This window comes from Hylaeus volcanicus, chromosome 2 (assembly GCF_026283585.1).
Source record: "Hylaeus volcanicus isolate JK05 chromosome 2, UHH_iyHylVolc1.0_haploid, whole genome shotgun sequence".
Classification (NCBI taxonomy): domain Eukaryota; kingdom Metazoa; phylum Arthropoda; class Insecta; order Hymenoptera; family Colletidae; genus Hylaeus; species Hylaeus volcanicus.
The window spans coordinates 24,437,745-24,461,341 of NC_071977.1; the positions used below are offsets into that span (position 1 = coordinate 24,437,745).

Genomic DNA, 23,597 nt, shown 5'->3' on the forward strand with positions numbered 1-23,597 from the left:
TAGTCATAGAGGGCACGGATATTTATGGAACTGACTGTATATTATTTCAGAGAGAGAGAGAAGAATCACGACAACGAGCTGCAAAGCGGAAAAGGAAGAGAAGGAGTGTTTTGTTGATATATCCGACAATGTTGCTATCTATGGTTTTTCGACAGTAGCCAAACATTGACGCGATATTCCTTTACCTTTATTACATTTTTCTCGCTATACTGTGGGGGATGCTAGTTAACTCGCACGAAAATTCGATGGTAATCTTGCCGCAAAAGGTACATGGGAAACGAGCGGTTTTCGAGCATGCGAAAACCGTGTGTTCTAGAAGCTTACGCATCCTGTCGTTTATTCGCGATAATTGTGCCCACAATTAATTGATATTACGCTCACGGAGGTTCCAGGCGAAATCTAGTCCGAGCATTGCTCGTCGTTGCTGGGAAAATACTATTGCGAGTCGTTTCGCGTAGAATCAAAAATTTCATGGAGCGCTATCTTGGATTTTGCTGAAACGTAGGATTTTTCAACGCGTGGAAAAGCATTCGTGGAACAATGGTACTTTAAAAGAATGTTTGACCATGTACTTGGCATGTTCAGGTGTAAAGAAACGTGTTTACTTAATTATAGATAAATTTCGTAGCTTGTTTTCTCGAGTAGACAAGCAATTCGAGAAAACACCAGAAATGATCCCTTTCTACAGTACAAGAGACTGTGTACACCTTGGAAAGTGCCTCAGCGCAAACAATCGATTTCCGAAGAGCACGGCTCAGAAATAAGCGGCCCTCGAAGGGCTTCTTCTCATCCAGATCATAAATATTAGACAACCGAAATACAAGCGGAAAGCTCTATTAAACATGAAGCTCACAAGCGTCCTCGAAACGATAATCTCGGTAGTAGCCGTTATCCCAGGCTCGGTGTTACGTAGCTTCTGCCAGCTACAATCCCTCTTTCATTCTTCCGTTGTTTTCCCAGAGTCTCCGTTCCTCTCGCTGCCCTTCTCTCCCGTGGGAGGGCGAGCCACGGGACAACGACACGGTGCCCAGACAGAATACTCGCATTATTTCCAGTATATCCGCGTGTCCGTATTCAATACATCCCCGTTAGAGCATCCGACTATAAAGATATTACTTCCGAGTGCCCCCCCTGTATTTTCCAGGATAGAATTTCAACAGGAGGCAAAAAGAGCGGCACGTCTGACCGATCGGAATGTCGCGCGGCTACTAGGCGCCAGCCTCGAAGACGACCCCATGTGCATCGTATTGGAAAACGGCGAGTACGGGGATTTGAATCAATATTTGCAGAGCCACATCGCTGAAACGTCCACCGTGCACACTGCCAAGACACTCAGGTACGACTAATTACCAGCGCTCGAGCGACGAAACAGTTTTGCCCAGTTGACAGAGTAATCCTGCGATTAAATCGAGCGGAACAGGGCTCCCCACTTTGGACTCTTGCAGGTATTGTTGGAAGTAATTCATTGGTGGACTTTACCAAGCAAAACTTGTACCGATAAGGCGTTCCGTATTTTTTAGACCACTGCATGTGGTTCATTTTGGGCGTGGAAGTAAGGATGCTTTTAATTTGAATTTTTGTATTATGATGACTGATAGGCTATGAAGCGTTTCATGGATTTTTATTACGTTGAATGTATCGAGAATCTTTGAATTCTATTAGTATAAAACTCTGGGGTCACAGATTTCATGAATCATAAGAAATTCGTAGAATTGCGGGTCTTCTGGGTTGTACAATAAGTGTCGCGGAATTTAATATGTGAGGACAGCTTAACCCTCTCTTGCATAATGTGCTTGATAAGAACTGCTAGGAACAGAATCTCTGTAATGTTCGTTGAGGAAATTTTCAAGTATTCGTGATGTTTTCATTACTCAGTTTTTAGCTTCAATCTTCCTCGAATGATAAAATAAAATTAATCAACGTGAGCGTCGTACTACTAAATATCATAAAAAGAAACCACATTGGAATATCCCTGTGATGTTACCCAATATCAGTTGGTTCTGTGTCAACGAAAAAGTTCAAATTTCCACCAAACAGCAGTTTCACCGATGATGGTCGCAGGATTACTTGCAAATGGACGTTTCATACGTTACGAAGCGGAGATTAATTAGCTTCGTATATTACAGCGCGCCGGTCGAGCTTACAGTCGAAAACGTTGTTTGATTTTTCAATCACCGAGGGGGAGGATGCAGCGTTCGCGTTCCGAGCTGCGCGTGTGTCGAAATCGAAATTGAAACAACGTCGATTTTTCTTGTCGTCGAATTCGTGCGCGTGACGAATGATATTTCAGTTCAGTCGGAGAACAATGAACCCAATTTTTCGATTTTATCGTTGCGAGAACCGTCAGTTCCAATCACGTTCGAGGCGCGTGTGGAAATGCGGCATGTCCGCGAATCAGTCGAAAGTGCTCGAAATACGAGAAATCGGCTGAAAATGAGAGGTGAACGACAGAGAAGATCCAACGGTGCACGTGACAGCTGTCGGTGGACCGTGTTTTTCCCGTGCCGTTCGCTTCCTGGTGGTCGTTGCAAGCGGAACCACCGATGAAATCGTTCTTCCTTTTTATCTTGGCCCGAACGGTCTTCAAGGCAACCAAATCTAATGATCAGTGGCGATTGGAGCATAACGAATAGTAAAAGTTGAATCACGATTAACGTTCAACCCTGGGAGCACTCTTTAGTCTCAATTCTCAGAATAGATTGCAATAATAATCTATTGAAAAGTAGATGTCACGATAATTTTATGTTAACGAAGGAATTATTGTAGTCTTTAAGACTTTTATTAAATATTTAATAAAATTTCACCATTGCGTCTAAGAAGTTACGCTTCAAACGCGCGGCATTCTATGTATTCACTTTTTTTTATTATATATTTCCTTAGGTCTATTTTATTGAACGCGTTGTTCGCCAGAGTGACCGTTGAATCCATGTACAAGAATCCAAGCGTAACAAATCAATCCTGTAACTGACGGAATTAGGAACCTATACGCCGGTCAAAGCTACTTGATCCTGTTAATTAAACTCACGACACAAACGAAACTATTTTCATTCGCTCCGTAAACCGGCGTTTCAGGCGCTGCCAGTTGCCGTACTCGCTAAACGGTTCATTCCGCGCTAAATCAATCACTTCTTGCGCTCGATGTCAGGGGTTTTGGTGAAATTGCAATATGGCGTAACCCACGTGAAATTAGCGAGAGTTCGAGTCATCGTTTCGCTCGTTTCCAATGCGTTCAAATACAACGCAAGGTAGATCTTCGTTATTTTGAGAAAAAATGTAGCGTGGAAATATGTAGATATTACGAGAGATGACTATGAATATCCAGATATTTTGCTTTTCTGATCATTCGTCCTGTGCTTTTTCATCAAACTCTAAACCAGCAAAATGATCGAACTCTCTATAATTTAATACGGAATACATGGTATTTCAATTCCACCAAAATCCCTAACACCTCACAAAGGGGACAGATCCAGAGTGGCATGAACGAAATACAGTTAACTAAAATTGTTTCAAACTCTATCGTCACCCATCACGCTGGATCGAACTATCGAAACACCTTCGAGGCTGCAATCGAACAGTTTAACACTCGGTGAAATTCAAATTCGATCAGCCCCGTAAACATTTTTCGCTGCATAACCGATACATAACCGGCAGCTAATTGAAATTTCGTGTTATTTACAGAACTCGGCTCGCGAAAACGCGTCTCGCAAACATCACGACGGAGAAATAATGAAAACTCGCTCGATGTATTTTTCGGAAGCGAACTAGCTGGTGAATCCGAATGAAATATATCGTTTCTCGTCATGAACACGCGCATTCGACGATATTCACCCAAGTTCCATTGGCGTTGGTCATCCCGCGAACAAATAAATCTGCTCCACCGCGTAATCCGCTTGTGAAAAAGTTAGCCGAAAAATAGTCGACCCTATTATTCGAACAAACGCATGTACTCGTTCACTCTTCGTCGCCTATTCGAACACTTATTGGATCCAGTCGTGGACTGTAGAAGATTAGACTGACTGTAGAAGAAACTACGTCCTACGTAGATCAAAGCATAAGATTCTCGATTATATTCCACGTCGAAGAAATAAAACCTCATAACTGCTCGATCGCGAATAAATCGCTACACTGTGTTAAACATCGATGATGGAGAACGTGCCACTCGCGTCTCGAATGAAAGTAGCGAGATAAGTAAAGAAAAAAAAAGCGCGGAGCTCGTTTGTACGTCGGGCAGAACGGAACGCAGGAAACGATCGATCCGTCGAGGCTTTTGTTGTTAATGCAAATGGTCAGTCGGCGTGCGTCTGACTGTGCTTTAAACCGTCGTCATTTGCGGTATTGCCGACCGATGGAAACGACTGTTCGTGTACATAACGCGATACGTACGTATCGGGGGACGTACACATTGATAGAGTTTCGAGGAGTAAACTTCACGATGGAAACGTCCTCGTTCTTCGTGTTGCAGTTTCGGCACGTTGGTTTACATGGCCACGCAAATAGCATCCGGTATGAAACACCTCGAGGAAATGGACTTCGTGCATCGGGATCTCGCTACAAGGTAACGACAGTCTCTCATGGATTACTTTACGACAAACTTTGGCGATCAGTCACTCGTTCGACGATACCCCCTGCTCCTTACTTTGCGCAAACGCGTTTTCACGTTGATGAGAGCAACCGCCAACCACGGAGGAACTTTCGCTCCGAGAGTGTATAACTATGGCTGCTATTGAGCCTCGATCCTAAATTTGTCAGCTCGAATTGAAGTTGAATATATTCCTCACAGGTTAAATAGGGCTGCAGGTGATCGAATTATTAGAGACGGGGAGGAAACAATGCCAGTGTTAGGTATAATGTGGGTTTTGCAATAACATCTTAATGCTGATAGTAACGTGTACTGACTAGGTATTCGAATGTGTTAGCCTCAACACAACGGTTTTTATTTGGTACTTTTAATAATTACTATCAGAAGTAATCTTTCTAAAATATTTCTTAAATTATAATTGCTCTTCGAAGCTCAACGTTATGAATTCTTTTTTAACAATGATAAATTCACAAGAATCTCACAAGTAGTAATGTATGAAATCTCTCTATTATGGAATATAATATAGAGTTTTAATAAAGATTTTTAATAAAGAGATTTCCACATACAATTACGAGATTTACTTAAACTCCTATACATTAATACAGGATGTACCGATTCATGGAATTCCTTTATTATACAACATACAGTATAATAAAGGAATTCCACGCAACGAGATTTCCACGAATTTATTAATAAAGAAGAATAAACCTTCCCATTATAAAAAAACCAATCCAACGTTTAACTTCGAAACATAGTAATTAGCGTCTAAATGCAAGGCACCAGAGTGTTGTTATATCATCATAGATGTCGACAGATTTCATAATTAGTACGCCCCCGATTTACACGCTCGAGTTTCTTCTCCAACTGCGCGTCGAAGTACACATAAATCGCTCGAGCGAATTATGTCAGCAGTTCACCGTTACGAGAGCGCCCCTGTTTAAGGACGAAGTTTCCCAACCCTTTCTGTTACGATTTCGCCCAGGTCTCCAGCCAAGATCCTCCTACCCTACCGCAGCTTCGATTTAGAAACTCCCCGGCGTCGACACCGCTGGCAACTCAACGGGACGTTCAACGTGGCGGGGCCATTAAAACTGAACAGGCTGGGAGAAGGCCGGGGGATGGTCGGGGTCACGTGTTCGAATTATTAACTCTAATCATAAACTTTAATTATAATGCCCCTCGGCGCAAGCGCCGGCGTCGCATAAACGTTGGAACACGCTCGACGCGACGCGGCTGAAATTAATTGCCTGTTGATTTATAGAAACGAGTGTTGAGGCCAAACGGCCCAATAACCGACCACCCACTGGCGAATAAAACGATGGATATATGAAACGCTTGCCAGTCCTTTGAACCGTCCCGATTAAACGAACAATTCCCAGGCATTGTCGCGTTTAGCGCAACAGCGAAAGGCACCCTTCCGGAAACCTTTGACGTTCGCGTTATTAAGAGAACACGGGAGTTACACGAGCGTGGTTCAGATTATTCTCTAATATACGAAGAGGTTACACGAGCCGCGCGCTTCTGTTCGCGTGTTGTTAAAGGCTGCTGGGCATTGCGAAGCTTTATGTTCGTTTTCGAGTACTATGCGAGAGCGGGCATGTATCTCGCATGTTGGGATGTTATGAGCTGGGTGGACTTAAGATTTGAGATATACTCGACTGTCATTGTACGTTACTGTGCATTTTTGGTAGATGTTAGATTTCAATAACAGCATTTTCAGCCTCATCAAGGTAATCGCAATTAAATAGCCCTATCAAATAAATTATTCCAGAGTGTGTACGGTAGATATGTTGAATTGTTTGGGAAGGCCATATCAATTTTTGGTAGGTGCTACAGGTCTGAATAAATCATAATGCTTGACAACAAATAGCATGCACAGATTTCTTAAAAGGTGGAAAGGTTGTGGAACAAAATGGTACCTATGTTATTTAATAAATATATATTAAAATTCAAATGTGCCTTTGAAGTTTTCTTAAACATTGGCACGGACTTTCCGGACAACCGAATACATTGTGTAGTATTTTTTATCAACGAGAATATGAACAAAAAATCTCTTCTATGTTATACAACGCGTTTGAATAACACCAGCGGCCATATTGCCCCCAATTCCATTATAAACGGGGACGCGTTGGATCCTTTAAAATATTTTAATCGTACCATGCTCGTTACCGCTCGTAATAGATATGGTTGGACGCTATTAATACTGACAACAAAATATACTACGGTGCCTGCAATTGCCGTCATTTTGCCGCGTAATCGAATGCAGAAACCGCACTTCCCTGCTGCGTCCTGCTGCAACAGGGGAGATTACTTAAACCGCGTAATAAAATTTTTAATCGCCCCCGCCACACGTGTCACGGAGCGTTGTTTAACCAACGGTGTGAAAAGTCGCTGGCGAAACTACCAGAAGGCTCGCAGATGCCTCGATCAGCTACGGACGCCAAGGGCACTTCGCGACGTACGTAAAATAAAAGCGTCGCGGCAGTTAGTAAACTGTTCCGCGATAAACGCCTGGTTTTACGTGCAAATCAGCGCGAAACTTTGGTCAGCCATCTCTTTCGACGTGCTTGGGAACCTTTCTGCCATAGGCTGCTTAAAAGCGCGGCTCCCTTTCCCTCGAAACACTCTTCAGGAATCCATCGCTGGCGAGACGATGCTTTAAAGCGCGTGGAAAGTCGAGGAGCACTGAAAGTATTCCCTTCAGGGATGGAAACTGTTTCAACTCTTACGAGAAAGCTTCTAATGTTTCTCCATGTGTCTAGTTCTAGAATTAATTTCAATAAATTGTATAAGGACGAGAATAAATCAGAAGTAATCAACAAATTAAAGAGAATATAAAGAATATAAAGAAGTTTTTTTTTTATTGAAATATATGGCATTATTATTTGACCAGTTTTCTCTTTCATCCAGGTCCACCGTGGACCCAGAATCCTTCCAGATGTAATTTTTCTGTCAGAATGGATCGAAGCGCATCGAACCAGCACTAACAGTCAGAGAATATTCTTTCTTGAGCTTACGCTGATCCCGCTCGAGGGTCGCGAACCGTGCTTTAAGCGCGTTTCGTAGCAATTCACTCTACGTGTCCGAGTGACAGAACAGGGGAGACCGAACTAATCCGCTCGACCTCGAAGACGGATTATCTCGTGAGGTCTGCTGTACTTTCTTGCAGCACGGAAGTTGTATCGTAAATACCAAGGGTCATAGGCTCGGGGCAGAGGGTTCAGGACGAGTGACGAGAGAGCCAAATGGAAAAAGACTTAACTGCCGACAAATGGATTGAAAGCTTTTTTCATTTGTCGTTAACATAATGCAGTATAACCGTGTTCTAAATAAAATAAACAGTACGAGAGGTTTTGGCTAGCGACGGTCTAGTTTGATATTACCTTTGGAGAGGAGTAAAAGAGAATTTAAGAAAATTACATCATGGGACATTAAGTTTTACACATTATTTTTATAAGTAAATGACACAGGGACTAATCTAAGGGTGGGTGGGTGGGGTTGTTGCAGAAACTGCTTGGTGAGCCGTGGTTACACGGTGAAGGTATCGGATCTGGGTTCTGGAAGAAGCGCCTACGCAGCTGACTACTTTCGAGTCGATGGTCGACCACCACTGCCAATTCGATGGATGGCCTGGGAATCCATGCTGATGGTGAGTGGTTAATCAAGGTTGCAGGCCAAGAGTAAGATAATAATTCACCACGGTACTAAATTTATTTAAAAATTCAGCTTCTCAAAGTCAAACTCATATTGGATCTCATAAATACAGGGTGTCCCGTAACTGATAGTACAAGCGAGTATGTGGTAACATTTTTTTCCTGGAAATCTATTCATCGATCTATTGACAACGTTCACGAACAAGAATAGAGGTGATATACAATGAAATTCGTCGAGTTGAAGCTGATCCAAGTGCACGCGAACTCGACAAATTTTGAAACTAATTTGTTTCGAAAATAAAGGGCCATATTAAAACAAAATATTCTACATTTTCGATTCAATTTTTCACGTAAAATCACCCCCTACTCGCTTGTACAACGAGTTACGGGTCACCCGATATAATCTATTTATCCTATTCACGAATTCCAAGCATTTTATTAGTCACGTTTCCCCACTGTTCTAATAACGCGTAAGATGAAATGTCACACGTTATTTTCAAGTAATTCTTCGACAATTAATCGAACATCGCGAACTGCGAATTTCCCGTATATCGTGTTCGTTTTCAACCCAGTTTTGTGGCCTAGACAAGCTTAAAACGAATAGACCGAATTTTGTCCCTCTTTGTTCTACAATTTTCACAGGTGGGTGAAAATGTTTCACCCGACGCTAGTTCCGATTCAACAAACCATACGATACCTATCGCGCGACTCTGCGACTCGAAATGTCCCCAATTGCAGTCGTTCCGCAGCGCGAGGACCGAATTAGGTTTCGTCGCAGTAGACGCCGCGAGATAAATTGTAAACGATTTTCGTCCAGCGGTCGAGGGTTTGGGGGGCAAAAAAAAGCGAGCACGATCGAACGGTTTTATATCGTGCCGCTTCGGTCAGTGATGTTTAAATGGACCGTGGTTGCGCATCCACGCGATGAAACTCGGTTTGGTTTTCGTGAATACTCGCTCGTCCGTTGTTTAGCCTGTCCGAAATCAAAGTCCCCCGCGCCCCCCACGATTTCGCGCTCGTGTCGACAGGCGATCAATTTTTTCGTCCAATATTTACCTTTAAGATTCGTTGAACACACCCGTTTTGGTAAGTTGAAACAATAGCGATCATTGTTTAATGGATGGCTTTCGCGAGCCTCGACCCGTTTTGACTTCGAATCTGCCTCGATCCGCCTGGAGGGAGGGATCCATTTTAACTCTCATCCGTGTTCAGAAACCCATCCGCGCTGATCCACGCGGATCCCCAGAACTCGAAGTGGATTCGAGGAGTCGAAGCTCCAGGCTCAGACTAGAGCGTGCAGATTAGGGAGCATTTAGATGGCTAATAACGCGAGACATTCACTTTTTAATGGTACTGTCTAACTATCCTCGAAATCAGGGAAATTTGTTTGTTTTGTTTTGAGTCTCCTGTTTCACGCGAACGATTTAAGGAATATGCACATCCAGAAAAATTAAAAGGTTGATCATCTCTGAAGGTAGATCACTGGTACGAAATAAAAATTCATGATTCATCTGTATCACTGCCAAATGAAGCAAAATTTGATTTAAATCACTCAAGACATAGAAAATGCTAGAGAATAAATTAAAAGTAATTTCAAATTAGTTGCGGGCTCAAACAAAACCAAAAGCATACTGATATTTCCTGGCATTTCCCTCTGTCTCTCTTTCACAGCATAATTTTCTAATTTTTAGTACCCTACAACTTATGCTTCGGTCTATTCATTTCTAATTTTCTCCTTCATTTCCTCTGCATTTCGTTCTTCCAATCGTTTCGCTTCTTTTTAAACGGTTATCCGGCGTTCCGACGTATCTAAAGAGTCCCCTATGCAATAAATAAAACGGGTACCGTGGGCACGGGTTAACAATTTTTCCGCCACATTATCCCCCGCTAGAGAGGGGGAGGGACGATAGTTATCGCGTCGTTCTCCCAAAGAAATATGAAACGGTTAGTATCCACGGCCTCGTTCGCTGGGAATGAAGTCGCGAGAGTACGTATTCCACGTAGAACCTCGCCGCGGTCACGGTGAATTTATTGGCAGCGCACGTTATGCCAGTATATCAGTGTAACGAATGGGGGTTGCGCTTCTACGTTCGGTGACGTATTTTATTCGGGAGCATCCTGTTTTTAATTTCTCGTACGTAGCCGTCGATATCGTCCTGTCGATCTGCGAAACCGCGAAGCGTCAGTCAGTACTGTCTGCGGTCGGCCGGCATTAGCGAGTCGAACTTGCTCGCCAATACAATGCTCTAACTTTCGGAGTTCGTGTTTGATGTCAAACGAATTTTTCCTGCTTCGCGAAAATAAATGAGTATGTCCTCATTTTCGAGCTGATTTTTTTTGCAGGAAAACAACCAGCGCGAATAATATTCAATTTTATATATTGGATTTTTTGAATATTCAGGATACGAGCGCGCTTTGTCTGCAAAAGTCGGCGAAGTATATTTGAAAATAACAATTTCAATGAAAAGAATGTAGTGTTTTAGAAGCTCTTAAAATGTCGAGATAATATACTGGTTACTATTGAAAATATCTCTTCTGTCAGTGCATTATTCTTCAAGCCATTTTGAAACAGACCATATTCCCATTACGATCATTAAAAAAACGATAAAGTGTAGCAAATATACTCTACAATATTCCATTAAAACTTCAAAATATTCTCGCAGGTAGCTTTCCCGCAAAAATTCTAGTAAGACCATCTGATTTTTCCCCTCGTGAGTGGGAATAGTCTCAACGTTCCATTCGGCGAGTAAAGCGTGAATCCCAACAATTTCACGAATATTCGGTAGAGAGAACGACGAGGACGTCCATGTTTACTCTTCAGGTATCCCTGGGAACGCGAGTCATCCCTCTGGGAAAAGACTGGGGGCTTCTGACAATGGGGATTTTTCGGTGTTTCGTGGTCGCGTGCGCGACAAGTGGAATAAGCCCGTGCGTGATCAGACGTGACGCGGCAAGCTTCGAATCCAATTCCTCGCGCATCAGTAACCGAGATCGCGATTATTGGGTAAAACACGATCTGTATGAGAATCAGGCACACCGAGAGGGAGATATTCACTTCGGATACGTACTTTGAAAACGATTACAATATTGCAGGAATAAAGTTGATCAGAAATTCAAACGTGAAGAATTCACTAGAATGAAAGATGCAGTCATAAAATTAAATACAGTTTGAACTAAATATAATCTAAATATATTCATTTGGAACTTTTACAAAGTATCCAACGTGTGCTTATCGTATGATGTCCAAATCATAGTTCAGATTTCAGTAATTAAATCTTTCAGAAATTACCTACAATTACTGTGAGCTAGTAGGGCAGCCTGTATAGTTTCACAATTACCGCTGATTGGTCGCTAACGATGGAAAGGAATTCTAAGGGTTTCTTCATTACGTTCGCGTTGGTCACGCGTTGGTCATGCGTTGCGTCTTAATATCAAAGGTTCGAGTCGACTTTCTCGCGAAGTTTACGACACCTGACCGCGGGACATTAGTTCACGCAGGCGTTGAACTTAATAAAGTCGAACGTTAAATCATTAAATCGACGCTAATTCCGAATAATTCTTGGAACGACGTTTCACGCCGAACCAGGGCTCGTTTCATTAACGGGACACAATGGCGGAGGTCAGATAAACGATGGCAATAATGAAACATTAACGACGCAGTCAATTCGAAATGACTACGTGAACGACCGGCAAAATACTATATCGCCCGCTCGTTTCCCATTTAGTCGAATTACCATTTAGCTATCAATTTGCCGCTGCACGGATTTCATTCATACGCGATTTCCGATGCTAATGGCCCCATGTCGGTAAGTCGATCGACGCTTCGATTCTCAGAATCAACGAATCTGGGCCGTGAGGAATCGAACCAGGCTGTTTGCCGTGCAGCGAGTTACATCATATGCAATTTACAAGCACCTAGATCGTCCGTGGTATTCCGAGTGTTGAGTTTGTCATCCAAACGCTTTTAATTTCGTAAAAGGCAATATTTTTAAACTCCCAGAGAATTAACATATGTATTTCATTTGATCACTGATCCGAACCAGAACAGAGAAAAATTGACGATTCGTTCCAATTAATAGCGAAGACGGTTTAGAGGTACGATTTAGATGATTGGTAGGCATTAGGCAACTCTGTTCTAATTGGAAAGCGGATTCGCACGCACGTGTGAGCGTTCGAGTGCGGCAGTCGAGTACGTTTATAAGGTTCTCGTAACACGCGTGATCCGTAAACTCGCTGCCTGCGCATACAGTCTTCGCCCAGGATGGAGTAGTTGCTTGAAATTACGTAACTAAAGCACTTAACTTGGAGTAATTTCTCGTCAAGCAACGATACCACCTGCCGCGCCTCGTCGTCTCCGTAAATCGGTTTCAACTTCGAATGTACCTGAGCGACGAAAGTGACGAGAAAATCGTCTTCTGCTCCCCTCACCCTCTCGTTTTGACCTCTTTCTCCGTCCATTTTTCCCCCCGTGGATTGACGATAATGAAAAATTGACTCCATTACCGGAACAATTTCGCTGCCACGGAAATGGAACGTTTTATTTACGACTTTTATCGTATTTTAACTCGGACTCGTTGATTGATTGTACGCGGGAAAACGGGAATCAATTAACCACGGATAGAACGCTTCGTTTCTCGATGAATTCGAGGTACGACGCTTAGGTACCGCTCGAAATTCGCCAACATTTTCCAAGCCGTTTCCCACCGGTTTTTCTCGAAACGGAGAAATGCGTCGCAATCGAGGAAACCGTAAGACACTGCCAATTCCAAAGAAATTGCGGAATTGCTGCGACAAAGAAAAGAGTCGATTTTTAACAGAAATGCCTTGGGTGCGCTATATAGAAGTATAAAACTATAGAAATTTTCGACATAAAAATAATCCTGTTTCGCGTGGAGTAGGTATGGTAGGTCCGTGTAATATTGACACAAGTATTTACTACACGCATTTCTACACGACTTTACGTGTTACAGGTGAGACACGCGTACACGTATACACGAGGGCTCTAATTTATATCTGCATCGTATACTTCTCCTCTCTACGCGATTAGTTTTAAAAAGTCTCGTTTCCAGGCGAGTAGTCTCAAAAAATTGTTAATCGTGGCTGGAAGGGAACGCGAGGAACGGCGACTGCTCACGAAATACCGCAGCGTTTTCCGCGCCGTTTCCCCGTCGGTTGGTTTTTCGTGCTTAGGAGAAATACGCGCGTGCCAGTCGAGGGAACCGCAAGACGCGTCACTGCCGATGCGAAGGAAAGGGTAAAGACGTGTAACCGTTTCACGGTGGTGCTTTCTCGTCTGAACTTCGTCGAACTCGACGGCGCGCACAGTTTCCATAAATTACTCCTAGCTACAGTCGGGACTTAAGTTTCCACGTTGCGCCCAGATCTTCGCGCCGGTTTCCCCAACGAAAGGTTTTTCTCTAGCGACAGCTAACCCATTGATCGTTATTCCACGTTTTACGCTTGTCTTGTTAGCCGACTCTTACCCAGTAGCTGTGGCAAAGCGTCTCCAAAGAAACGGAATCCTTTTGTTTCCGTGGAACAACGCGCGATCGCGTGAATATCGTTTGTCCCGGGAAATTCTGAATATTTTTCTCTCTGTGTTGTCATTTCGCAGCGGTACTGGATCCCGTAAATATTGGCCTCCTCGAAAATAGGTCAATATGAAAATGGTATTCGAGTGTTGGCCACTCTGTTTGCCGTTTGTGAGGTTTCGAACGTTTCGACTTCACGCTTTGCGAATTAAATTTTACTATTTTATAGAATGCAGAGATCTATTTATAGCGATAATCATCAAGTTACAAAGGGTAATTGTAACATAGAAGATGGAACGACAAAAAGGTGAAAAGAACGTTGTCGCGAGTTCGTTCTTTTTAACTTTTTGCCGTTCTACCCTTTATGTTACAATTACCCTTTGTAACTTTATTATTATCGCCATAAATAGCCACGTTTGTTCCCAACGATAGGCAAGAAGTACGTGATATTAACAATAGCAATATTGTATTTTATTGGAGACAATTGTTCTTTCTCGAGTACTTTTGCGCTATTCTACTTTTTCACTCGTCGTTAAAAGCCCCTCTCCTACACAAAGTCAATCTTTTACACTTCAATTTAAAATACTGTTTTTGTTACTTATAATTGAAAAAACAGTCGAGACATAACTTACCCTTAGCCTTACATAACATCCAATGAACTACTGTATCGCAAGCGTATGTCGATCGTTGCTAAATTGCCAACGGATGACGCAGGTACGTAAACGTTTGACAAATTATTTGTTTCAATGCCATCAGGGAAGACACACGTCGAAAAGCGACGTTTGGGCTTTCGCGGTGACGCTCTGGGAAATTCTAACATTCGCGCGGGAGCAACCGTTCGAGGAGCTCCCCGACCATCGCATCGTCGAGAACGCGACTTATTTTTACCAAGAGGACGAGAGGAGGGTAAGTATTCTTCCCTATCTTTCGTTCATTGTGCTCGCATATACTCAATCTAATGTGCGCGATAAGTACCTCGCGTTAAATGCCCTCTAAACCTTTCACCGCGGTGAATGACGCCATTCGCATCCTCTTTCAGGCTCTCGATTACACTTGGCTGGCTCTTACAACTCGCTCGAACAATCTCGCATTAAACTCGGGTCTTTTGAATTTCCTCCGATTTTCAGAAACGGCAAATGGGAGGTTTTAAAATAAAAATTATCTCCAAATGGTTGAGTTTCGGACATCTAAATCTTTCCCAAGGCATATTTATCGTTTGATTTAAAGATAACTTCATCTTTAGTCTCTTCCTTAACCCTTTTGTGTTTAAGAGTAACTGAAAGTGTACATATCTTAAAGTCGAAAACTCTGTCACTTGTAATACACACATTCCCATATCAGTGGAATTTTCTTTCATGCTCATAACAGACTACAGTTGAAAACAGTCTTGTCATCTAAAATACTTTATTCGGTCCTTGCAATGTATTACGTTTTCAACTGTATAAGTATCAAAATGGGTCCAAAATGAAACTATTTGAAATATGTTCGTATCGAATGCCTTTGAATGTATGAACCAAATAGATACATTGTGTATAATCTGTTCTGGTTCCACCTGCTTGTCGCAGATCATCCTCCCGTTGCCCAAGAACTGTCCCAAGGACGTCTACGACCTGATGCGCGAGTGTTGGCAACGTAACGACGTGGATCGACCGAATTTCCGCGAGATCCACCTGTTCCTTCAACGAAAGAATCTCGCTTATAAGCATAGCGACACGAACGACACCTGATACAGAGAACTAGAAGGCTGGAACCTCATCCGGCTTTCTATGATCGGCGAGCTGAATGGAAATTGGTGGCACAGCCCTTCGACGACCAAGTTACACCAAGTCAGACCAAGTTAGTACCTAGGGTGGCCCACCGTTCGAGATGACGATCGATGAATCGTCTTGGATTGAAAGGTAAATCGTCGGTAAATTGGTCATGTTCATCCATCAACGCGGAGACTGATCGAGTCGTTCTCCGTTTTGGAAACGTATCCGAGAACCGATCCTTGACGTTGAGCGCTATCATAGTATACGTTGGCGTATATACCATGATAGATCTTCTATTCCGTGGTGCCACTCGTGGTGAAATTCTCAGCAGTCAGCATACTAATTCCATATCGATGTCTCACTTTCACGACTGTATCGTGATTCGATCGGTCGATCCAGGAGAATCGTGTCTCAAACATTTGTAAATCGTGTTCCTTCGAACGTTCGTTGCGTACTTTTCGATCACTGGGTACGCGGAGGGAATCGTCTGGATCAGTGTTTCCCGAATTTGTACATGGAACGCTGGTGTTCCATGAAAAAGCGTGGATAAAGTTTAAGAAAATAAGGTAAAATAAATTTTGCATACTTGCAGCGTATAGCACTTTCATATTGTTGTAGTATTTAATATTATTTTCTTTTCAATTATTAATGTACTGACATATTAATCGTAACGAAGAGGTAACAGTGTATCAATGTATGGTTACTACAAGAAAAATGTACAAAGTAGTGACATTCATTATTTCTAATTAAAAATCATCGTTATGTAAACATAGCTTAAATTTTCAACGGATTCGATCGTTTTCATGCATGTATTTTTATTTTGATGTTACTTTCGAAGATGAAATTTATTAGTTTCGCGATTCTCACATCGAGAAATGAGTGCAAACGTACTGTAAATAGATTGCGAGACGTAAAGTGTCCCCGTGGCAAAAAAGTTTGGTAAACGCTGATCTGCACGATGATTTCGTGCGACGTCCGGCACGAAATGGAACGTTCCTATCGTGGGCCAATAGACAGAGAGCACGTTCGATAAATCGCACATACGCTATCCTGAAATTGATACTGTCGGCAAACAAGCTTATGATACCCACCACAACGGCACTCGCGTCACGTTCAGAATACACGCGGTCAGAACTTTGAAAATTGTCGAAGACGCATCCTTTTCTTCGCCCAGAGATGGGTAAAATTCTCACGTATTAAACGAATAAACATAATATTCGACCTGTCGTTTGTTCGATACAAATCACAAACTGAAATTATAGATGGAATCAAATTACGTGTCACATTGAACAAACAACAGCTTGTCTGGATACAGTCGAATAAATGTTGCGAGTAAATCGCTACTTAGAGCCTTTATTCGCTCGTTTATCGTTCGAATAAAATTCTGCGCATCTCTGTCCACGCAAAGTCTACACTTCGCTTCTTTTCCTCGAGAAACGCGGGTGTTCGAGAACTGAAAGGAAGCAATTTCTAAATGGTAATAACAAGACTAACAATTTGTTCGATAAATCGGTGATAAGCTATCTGTTGGTTGATCCTTCTTGAAACTAGTGATGTTAATGTACGTTTCTAACGAATCGAGTTGAAAGATAATTCGGTGCGACGGTAAGACACCCGAGGGCATTTGTAGTTCGTTAAAGTGTCGAACTCGAAGTGTCGCTCTATTTTTTATCTCCTACCTTCTTTTTTTTTTTACGCGAGACTTTAATTAACCGCCGCTGACGAAGGAAAAACTGGCGGACGCACGCAGATTTTGTATCGGGGGTAGTTCAGGGCGCATCGGAACTTGAGATTGCCGATTATGTTCGACGGAGGGTGCACCAGCGGAACGGACCAGTGTCCCGTGACTGGGCTGGTTTATCGAAAAAGAGGGGAAAAAGTGGACGATGGGAAGGAATTCCTCGGGCCACGGGCTTGCGTTAAGTTCCCTGAATCCAGAGATGGGCGTCATCCAGATGAAAACGAAATTATTTAAATACAAACTCGCGTGAAGGTACTTTACGTTTAACTTGACGAATAACTTACGAATACGGACATTTTTGTTCTATTTCACAAGGTTCATTTACAAACGTACAAAGATGGAAATCTTACTCTAAGTTGAAGACGAATCAATCTATCCGTCATTCACCAAATAAAGACGACTCCAGTTACTTTTTTTTTCGACGACTAATGGATAAATATCACTTGAATTTTTTATTTCGAGAGAGATCCTGTCCATCTCTGAAACTACTAAATAAGCTTAAGATGCGCTTAGCCGAAGTGCATGAATGTTTGACAATACCACTAGAGGTTGCAGTATAAAATTCGTATATATATAAATATATAAATATATATAGCGTGTAAAGAATGTTAACGGATTAACCGATAGTATAAAATTATTAGAGAACGTCGATTTTAAGGCTTCGCATTCCCCTCGGCGGTGTGGCGACCGTTTTGCGCTCGTTAACCCGGTATATCGATTCGCAAAACTTGGTCGCCGTCCCGAGAACCGAATCCAGCAAAACCACGGAGTCGAATGCATCGTGATTCCTGGGAGCGGAGATAGGGGATGGGTTGGATGGGGACGTAGGAAGGAGAAGCTCTCGTGTGACCTGAAGTTAAGTTTATAGGAAGGAATAGACACGGTCCATTTACCCGATGGATATTCCCGCTCGTTTCTTGGACGTATTTTTGCCGATCTGTCGAAGATCGACGAGAGCTTCGACGATACGTAGCTTTCGCGGCCAATAAAACGTCGATTTTTGTTTCCATTAGGATGTCCCGGAAAGTATTGCGCGTTGTGCTCGCTTCACTTCGCCTCTGAGATAGTTTTAAATCTTTTATCGAATCGAGGTGTGTGCGTTCATACATTGCTGGAAAACTGTTTTTAAATATAAAATACCAGAAAGTATAAGAAATTTATCATCTCGCTTTGCTCCGTTTCTTCGGCAACTTGGCAAAATGATCTTTTTAGTATCTTTGGTTCTCAGAGAAGGAAGTTGGTTTGTATTCGTACTGTTCATGAATAATGCAAAGTTAGAAACGAAAACCAAAGAAATTCCAAATCGATTTTCTTTTTCCTCCAATGTAATATGTTTATCGGGTACAGGACCGTGGTCAGCGCGAAACAAGGAAAAACTTAATAATTGTTAGAGGACGTTAGATCGCAAGGCGTACCGATGCGTTGTTCTGGAATTTATAACGTTACTGAACAGTCACACTCATGATCTGTAAAATATGAATCACCGTAGAAAACATAAGTGATAAATGTGCACGCGGTTGAAAATAGTTGTGCGAAAGGACCAACGCCCTCTTGAACATTTCTAGCTAATTTACGTCATATAAAAAAATGTAACTGAAATAATCAGATATTTGCTCGATGCAAGATTATCAATACATAAATCCTCTCCAAGCATTTCATCGAAGACCTACTCCAGACCATTGATGTTTCCGGTCCTTGTCGATATTAGAACTTTTCTTTTCGTTCATGAATGTTTAGTTTACACATACGACATAAGAGACTTCATAGAATAAAGACCTACCGAACAAATAAAAAATGAATGAAAAATATCAGAGTCCTTTCGCAGGATTAGGTTCGCCGTGAAACTAATCGAGAGGTATCATTTTGATTATGAAAATTCTACGATATTGTCTATGACACGACGTTGGTAATTTAATATGATATAAAAGTAAGACCGATAACAGTGAGGAATACTGCCACTCTATTAGGGAACGTATAATATATCCAGCGACACCTAAGTCGCGGAATTTCATTTGTGACCTTCCTTCGTCGAAACAATGAAGGAAAACGATAAAACGAGAACGGGTATTATGCTCGGTCGTGCAGGACTAGTCTAGTTGTGTCGCAGGGGATCGATGTACATATCCACTTTGATGAGCTTAATGAAATATATTGATGGCAATTTTGGCCGACTTTGTGGACGTTTTCTGCACGATCGAATGAACGAGAAGGCGTGCATGCAGTCCTTCCTACAAATTGAAATGGAAAACGAAAGAGAGTGGTTTCCATATTAAAGTTTAATTACGTTTCGTTTAGGTATCAATGCTCTCGTTAAAACCATTATATTCACGATGGAAGTATACGTGATATGTTTCTCTTCTGCATAACGAAGCAACAAATTAATCTAATTTATTTGAAACAAACCAGTGAATGCTCGTTTTTTAACGTGGCATATCATGTCCTATACAAGGGAGAACAAAACGAACGTCGAATTGCATCGAATTTTGGATACGTGTAATATTCGAGTACTAACGAGACCATTATCTTTGGAATTCCAGTGGAACGTATTCCTTTTCATTAACCATTTTTTTGTACAAATTTATTGGAATTTATAGCACTTCCTATACGTTTCACGTTCGATCAATGGGATTGTAACGTAACGAGATCTTTTCGTCTAATTAAATATCGAGATTGAAAATGATTAAATTGGGTGGAACCAGTGTTGTTAATTAAGTATATAATATCGTGCCATCGACATATCATTTGTTTGGGCGAAGAAAAAATTCGACGTGACGAATGCGTGGATCTCGATACAGAAATAAAAAACAAACAATTGTACGCGGAGGAATTTGATTGTATTGTATATATCGTGAAATTGAACATATCTTGCTCTGCTCGTTCCTGATTGTTCATGGCGAAACGTTTCTTTTTGTAGGAAGAATTCCTATCGTGTGAGCCGAGTGTTTGAGAGTGAGAGTGGAAGAGAGAGAAGTAAACATTCGCAGGATGTCTCACTCGTTACTGACAACCTAATTATTTTCTTGTGAGGATGTGAACAAATGTTTTGTATATAAGTTTCGTAGTTTTGACGAGTGAATTCCTACAGAAGAATAATTTTACTTTCAACGTGATCTGTTTCAGAAGTTTTAAAGCCACAGATGTAAGTATTTTTTCATTCTCTCTTGCATATCGTACTTATATTCCAGAACTTAGTATCAACTTAGAAAGATCTTGTGGATAGTCATCTGACTTGTTTCGAGTCAGACACCCTGTATATGTATACACACATATACACGTTGAAAATCGTCGAGGATTCATCGACGATGAGAATTCATTGAACTAATCGTTTCCACTGTAGCGATAATCTTACGAAGCGTGAGAAACACTTTGTACAGTTTGTAATAACAAAACCGCGAGTATATGCGGCACATTTCACTCATCCGCTGAGAAAATGCGTTACTTAATGTTCCCACGATGCGTTTTAATTTTCAAAGGCGAAGACGGGATCGACGAACGAACGATTACGTTTAGAAACTCACCAGAGACGGGTAAAATTTGACTCGATAACGAGTAAAACAACTTCATAAATATTATACTTTCAATTATAAAACGAAATGATATTTTATCTTGAACAAAGATGACTGTATCGTGCATTCATTCGTCATCTGTTATCGGAATCAAATTTTGCTAGTCTCTGAAATGCACTTGGTTGTTGCATGGATGATTGTATACAATGTTTCATTCATACTTCGACGTGTGATAAGTGAATATTTATATCGTCTGTGCATTAAATATTTCGGGAGCAGGGTGTCTCCTGTGGAACGAAGTTCCAGCAACATTCAATTGACCGTTCAATGTTCAAAGTCACCGTAGAACCATTCCACTAGGATCCTAAAAACCTGCAAACACATTTCTTGATCTTCTATTCACGAAGTGGTTTTTTATTTACAATGGTGGAAGAAACCTTTAGCGACCAGTTATCATCCAGTTACATTAGGCAAATATAACGTTCTAGTTTCGTAGAGAGCCCACGATATTTCCTGTTACAATTCAACGCTTCCTCATATCGGATTTCGTTTTCGGCCGATCCGCTACGTAATAATTAACAAACTCGGTTCGCGCGTTCCGGTAACGTTCCCGTATATTTAGAGAACTATTTCTTCATTTCGAAATTAACCGCTCCGAGGATGAATTACTTCGCTGAAATTAAACATAAACTAAAATTGAAACTGACCCGCATAACACAGCCATTAATCGTGCAAGATACTATTACCACGTACGATTGGAAGATTTAATTACGAATATTCGTTTGGAATTTCAGTGCTACACGCCTTGTCATCGGAACATTTCTCGAATGTCTGTAATTCGATTACGCGACGTTTTGGTTGATGTGATAAAGATAGATCAAATATAGACTCGTGAATTGATCTGACAGAGGCCATCATGCTTTTATTTTTAATTTCTACTCATAACATTTCCTTCATTTGAATTTTAAATTTTCCTCACTTACAAAATATTCTCCGTCTTTCCCTTCCATATAATATTAAAAATCGCCAAAATACTCAAACTATTCCAAGAAGTAATTCAATTTTCTCTCTGGAAGGAGTAGGTAATCGTATCGCAAAGGGGTTGGAGGTTGTCGAGGGCTCGAATTCGCGTTTATTATCCAGGAACCGGAGCTGGTTCCTTTGGCATCAAGCGAATCGTTCTTTCGTCCTCGAACATCGGTGGTTCCCTCCTCCCGTCTCGCCTTTGTAAACGAGCCTTGTTTTCCCGCGCATATTTACGCAATGAAAGCGTTCGGTTTTCGTCGCGAGCCACGGGCCGGCGGTCACAAACAAAAGTCGGATCACGGAAGTGCCGCGTACACGGGAATTCACGTTTGCCGACGGAATTTAATATCCGCTGCCTTCGTTATGAAACACGATCGCGCTTTTTCTCCCCTTTCACCGGCCGCCCGCGAGCTTTCGTTTTTGCAGCCCCGATAGCGGTGCAACATCGAATCGATAGCCAAGCTCGAGTCGCCTCGACGGATTTCGACAAACACCGATAAACCGACTATCCCTCTGATGTGCGAATTCTTCCTTCGCGCAAAACCACGACAGAACGAACGCAGCCTGGTCATTCGAGTGTCCTTCGTTTCGAAAGCAAATTTCGTTTCGTGAAACGTCGAACACGAGCCTGGCCGCGTCAACGTTTCACGTTTGTTCTCGCTTGTTCGTTGAGGTTTGGTTATAAACACCAGCAAACGTTTCGTTGGAGGGTGAAACACTCTGACGTTTTCGGTTGCAAACTTTTTTTTCTGGGAATACTTGATTGGCTCATCCTGGTCCTTCAGATTTAATCTTTGAATACTGTGCGTGACTCATAAGAGTATTTAAAGAGTAAATTTGAAAAGGGGGGAAAGTGTATAGGGCCTCAAAAAGGTAAAAGTTTGACAAGTGCCTGACTGTGTCGATGAAATCAGTGGATATTATTCGATGAATTAATCGCGTCTCCCTAATATTATTTGCAATCTTCGAAACTCTCGTGAATATACAAAAAACTGGAAGCTAGTGGAAGGGCAAATCCCAGGGTTCGTCCCTAATGATTGTTTGGTCGGAATCCGCTCGGGGAGGCGACGAGACGCTCCAGCAAATGAGTGTCGCTGATTGGTGGGTTCGCAGCGATGTCGACGTACCTGCCAATCTCCGCGTGTAAATATAAACGGCGAAATGGGTTGTAAATAAGCTGGCCGCGCGCGGTCGCGGGTACAAGGCCAGTTATCTATTGTTATCGGCGAGCGTATTGACTATCGTGCGTGGTAAACACTCGAACACCTTCCACCTTTCCCTGTATAAATGTGTCAGTCACCCTGTATTTAATACGTTTGTACATAGCGATTCGTTTTCAATAAATACTCAGCGCTTCGACTTTTATCACACCCGTTTGTGCCTTCCCTCGTGATTGTACCACAGTGTGTCGTCGGCCGTCTTACGGGCAAGGTATCTCGACACGTCTTGTCCGGGAATTCCGAGACAGTGTAATACGGTTAGTGGTCCACGATTCTATTTCACCTGTTTTCCTTTTCTTTCGTTTGTTTTGTGCAATTTGGCGGATTACACGAGAGGAATTTCCAGCGCTGGAATTTCCACGAAGAATTCTCCTGGAGGATCGTGATGCCTGGAAGGTACGTCCGAATACTGCTATTTGTTTCCCGACAATTTATTGCTTCGAACCATACGTGTAGATCGTATAATAATTGCAATAATTAAAAGTTCCTTAGCTATCCTACATGACATTTTCTGAGAAAATTACAGATCGTTTATAGTCCTTTAATTTTATTAGCGACTACCATCATCAAGTGTCAATTCTGAAAGTGCA

General features: G+C 42.0%; 1 protein-coding gene across 2 annotated transcripts in view; it reads left to right on the forward strand.

The window, feature by feature from the left end:
- The window catches only part of LOC128885249 (discoidin domain-containing receptor 2-like), a 239,163-nt gene extending 216,029 nt beyond the window's left edge, over positions 1–23,134 (forward strand). For both annotated transcript variants that reach the window (XM_054139192.1, XM_054139191.1), the window contains 5 exons: positions 1,145–1,336; positions 4,463–4,555; positions 8,087–8,228; positions 14,520–14,669; positions 15,329–23,134. In XM_054139192.1, coding sequence (XP_053995167.1) covers positions 1,145–1,336; positions 4,463–4,555; positions 8,087–8,228; positions 14,520–14,669; positions 15,329–15,490 — 739 coding nt within the window. In that variant the 3' untranslated portion in view covers positions 15,491–23,134. The remainder of the gene's footprint in view (positions 1–1,144; positions 1,337–4,462; positions 4,556–8,086; positions 8,229–14,519; positions 14,670–15,328) is intronic.
- Positions 23,135–23,597: the final 463 nt, after the last annotated feature.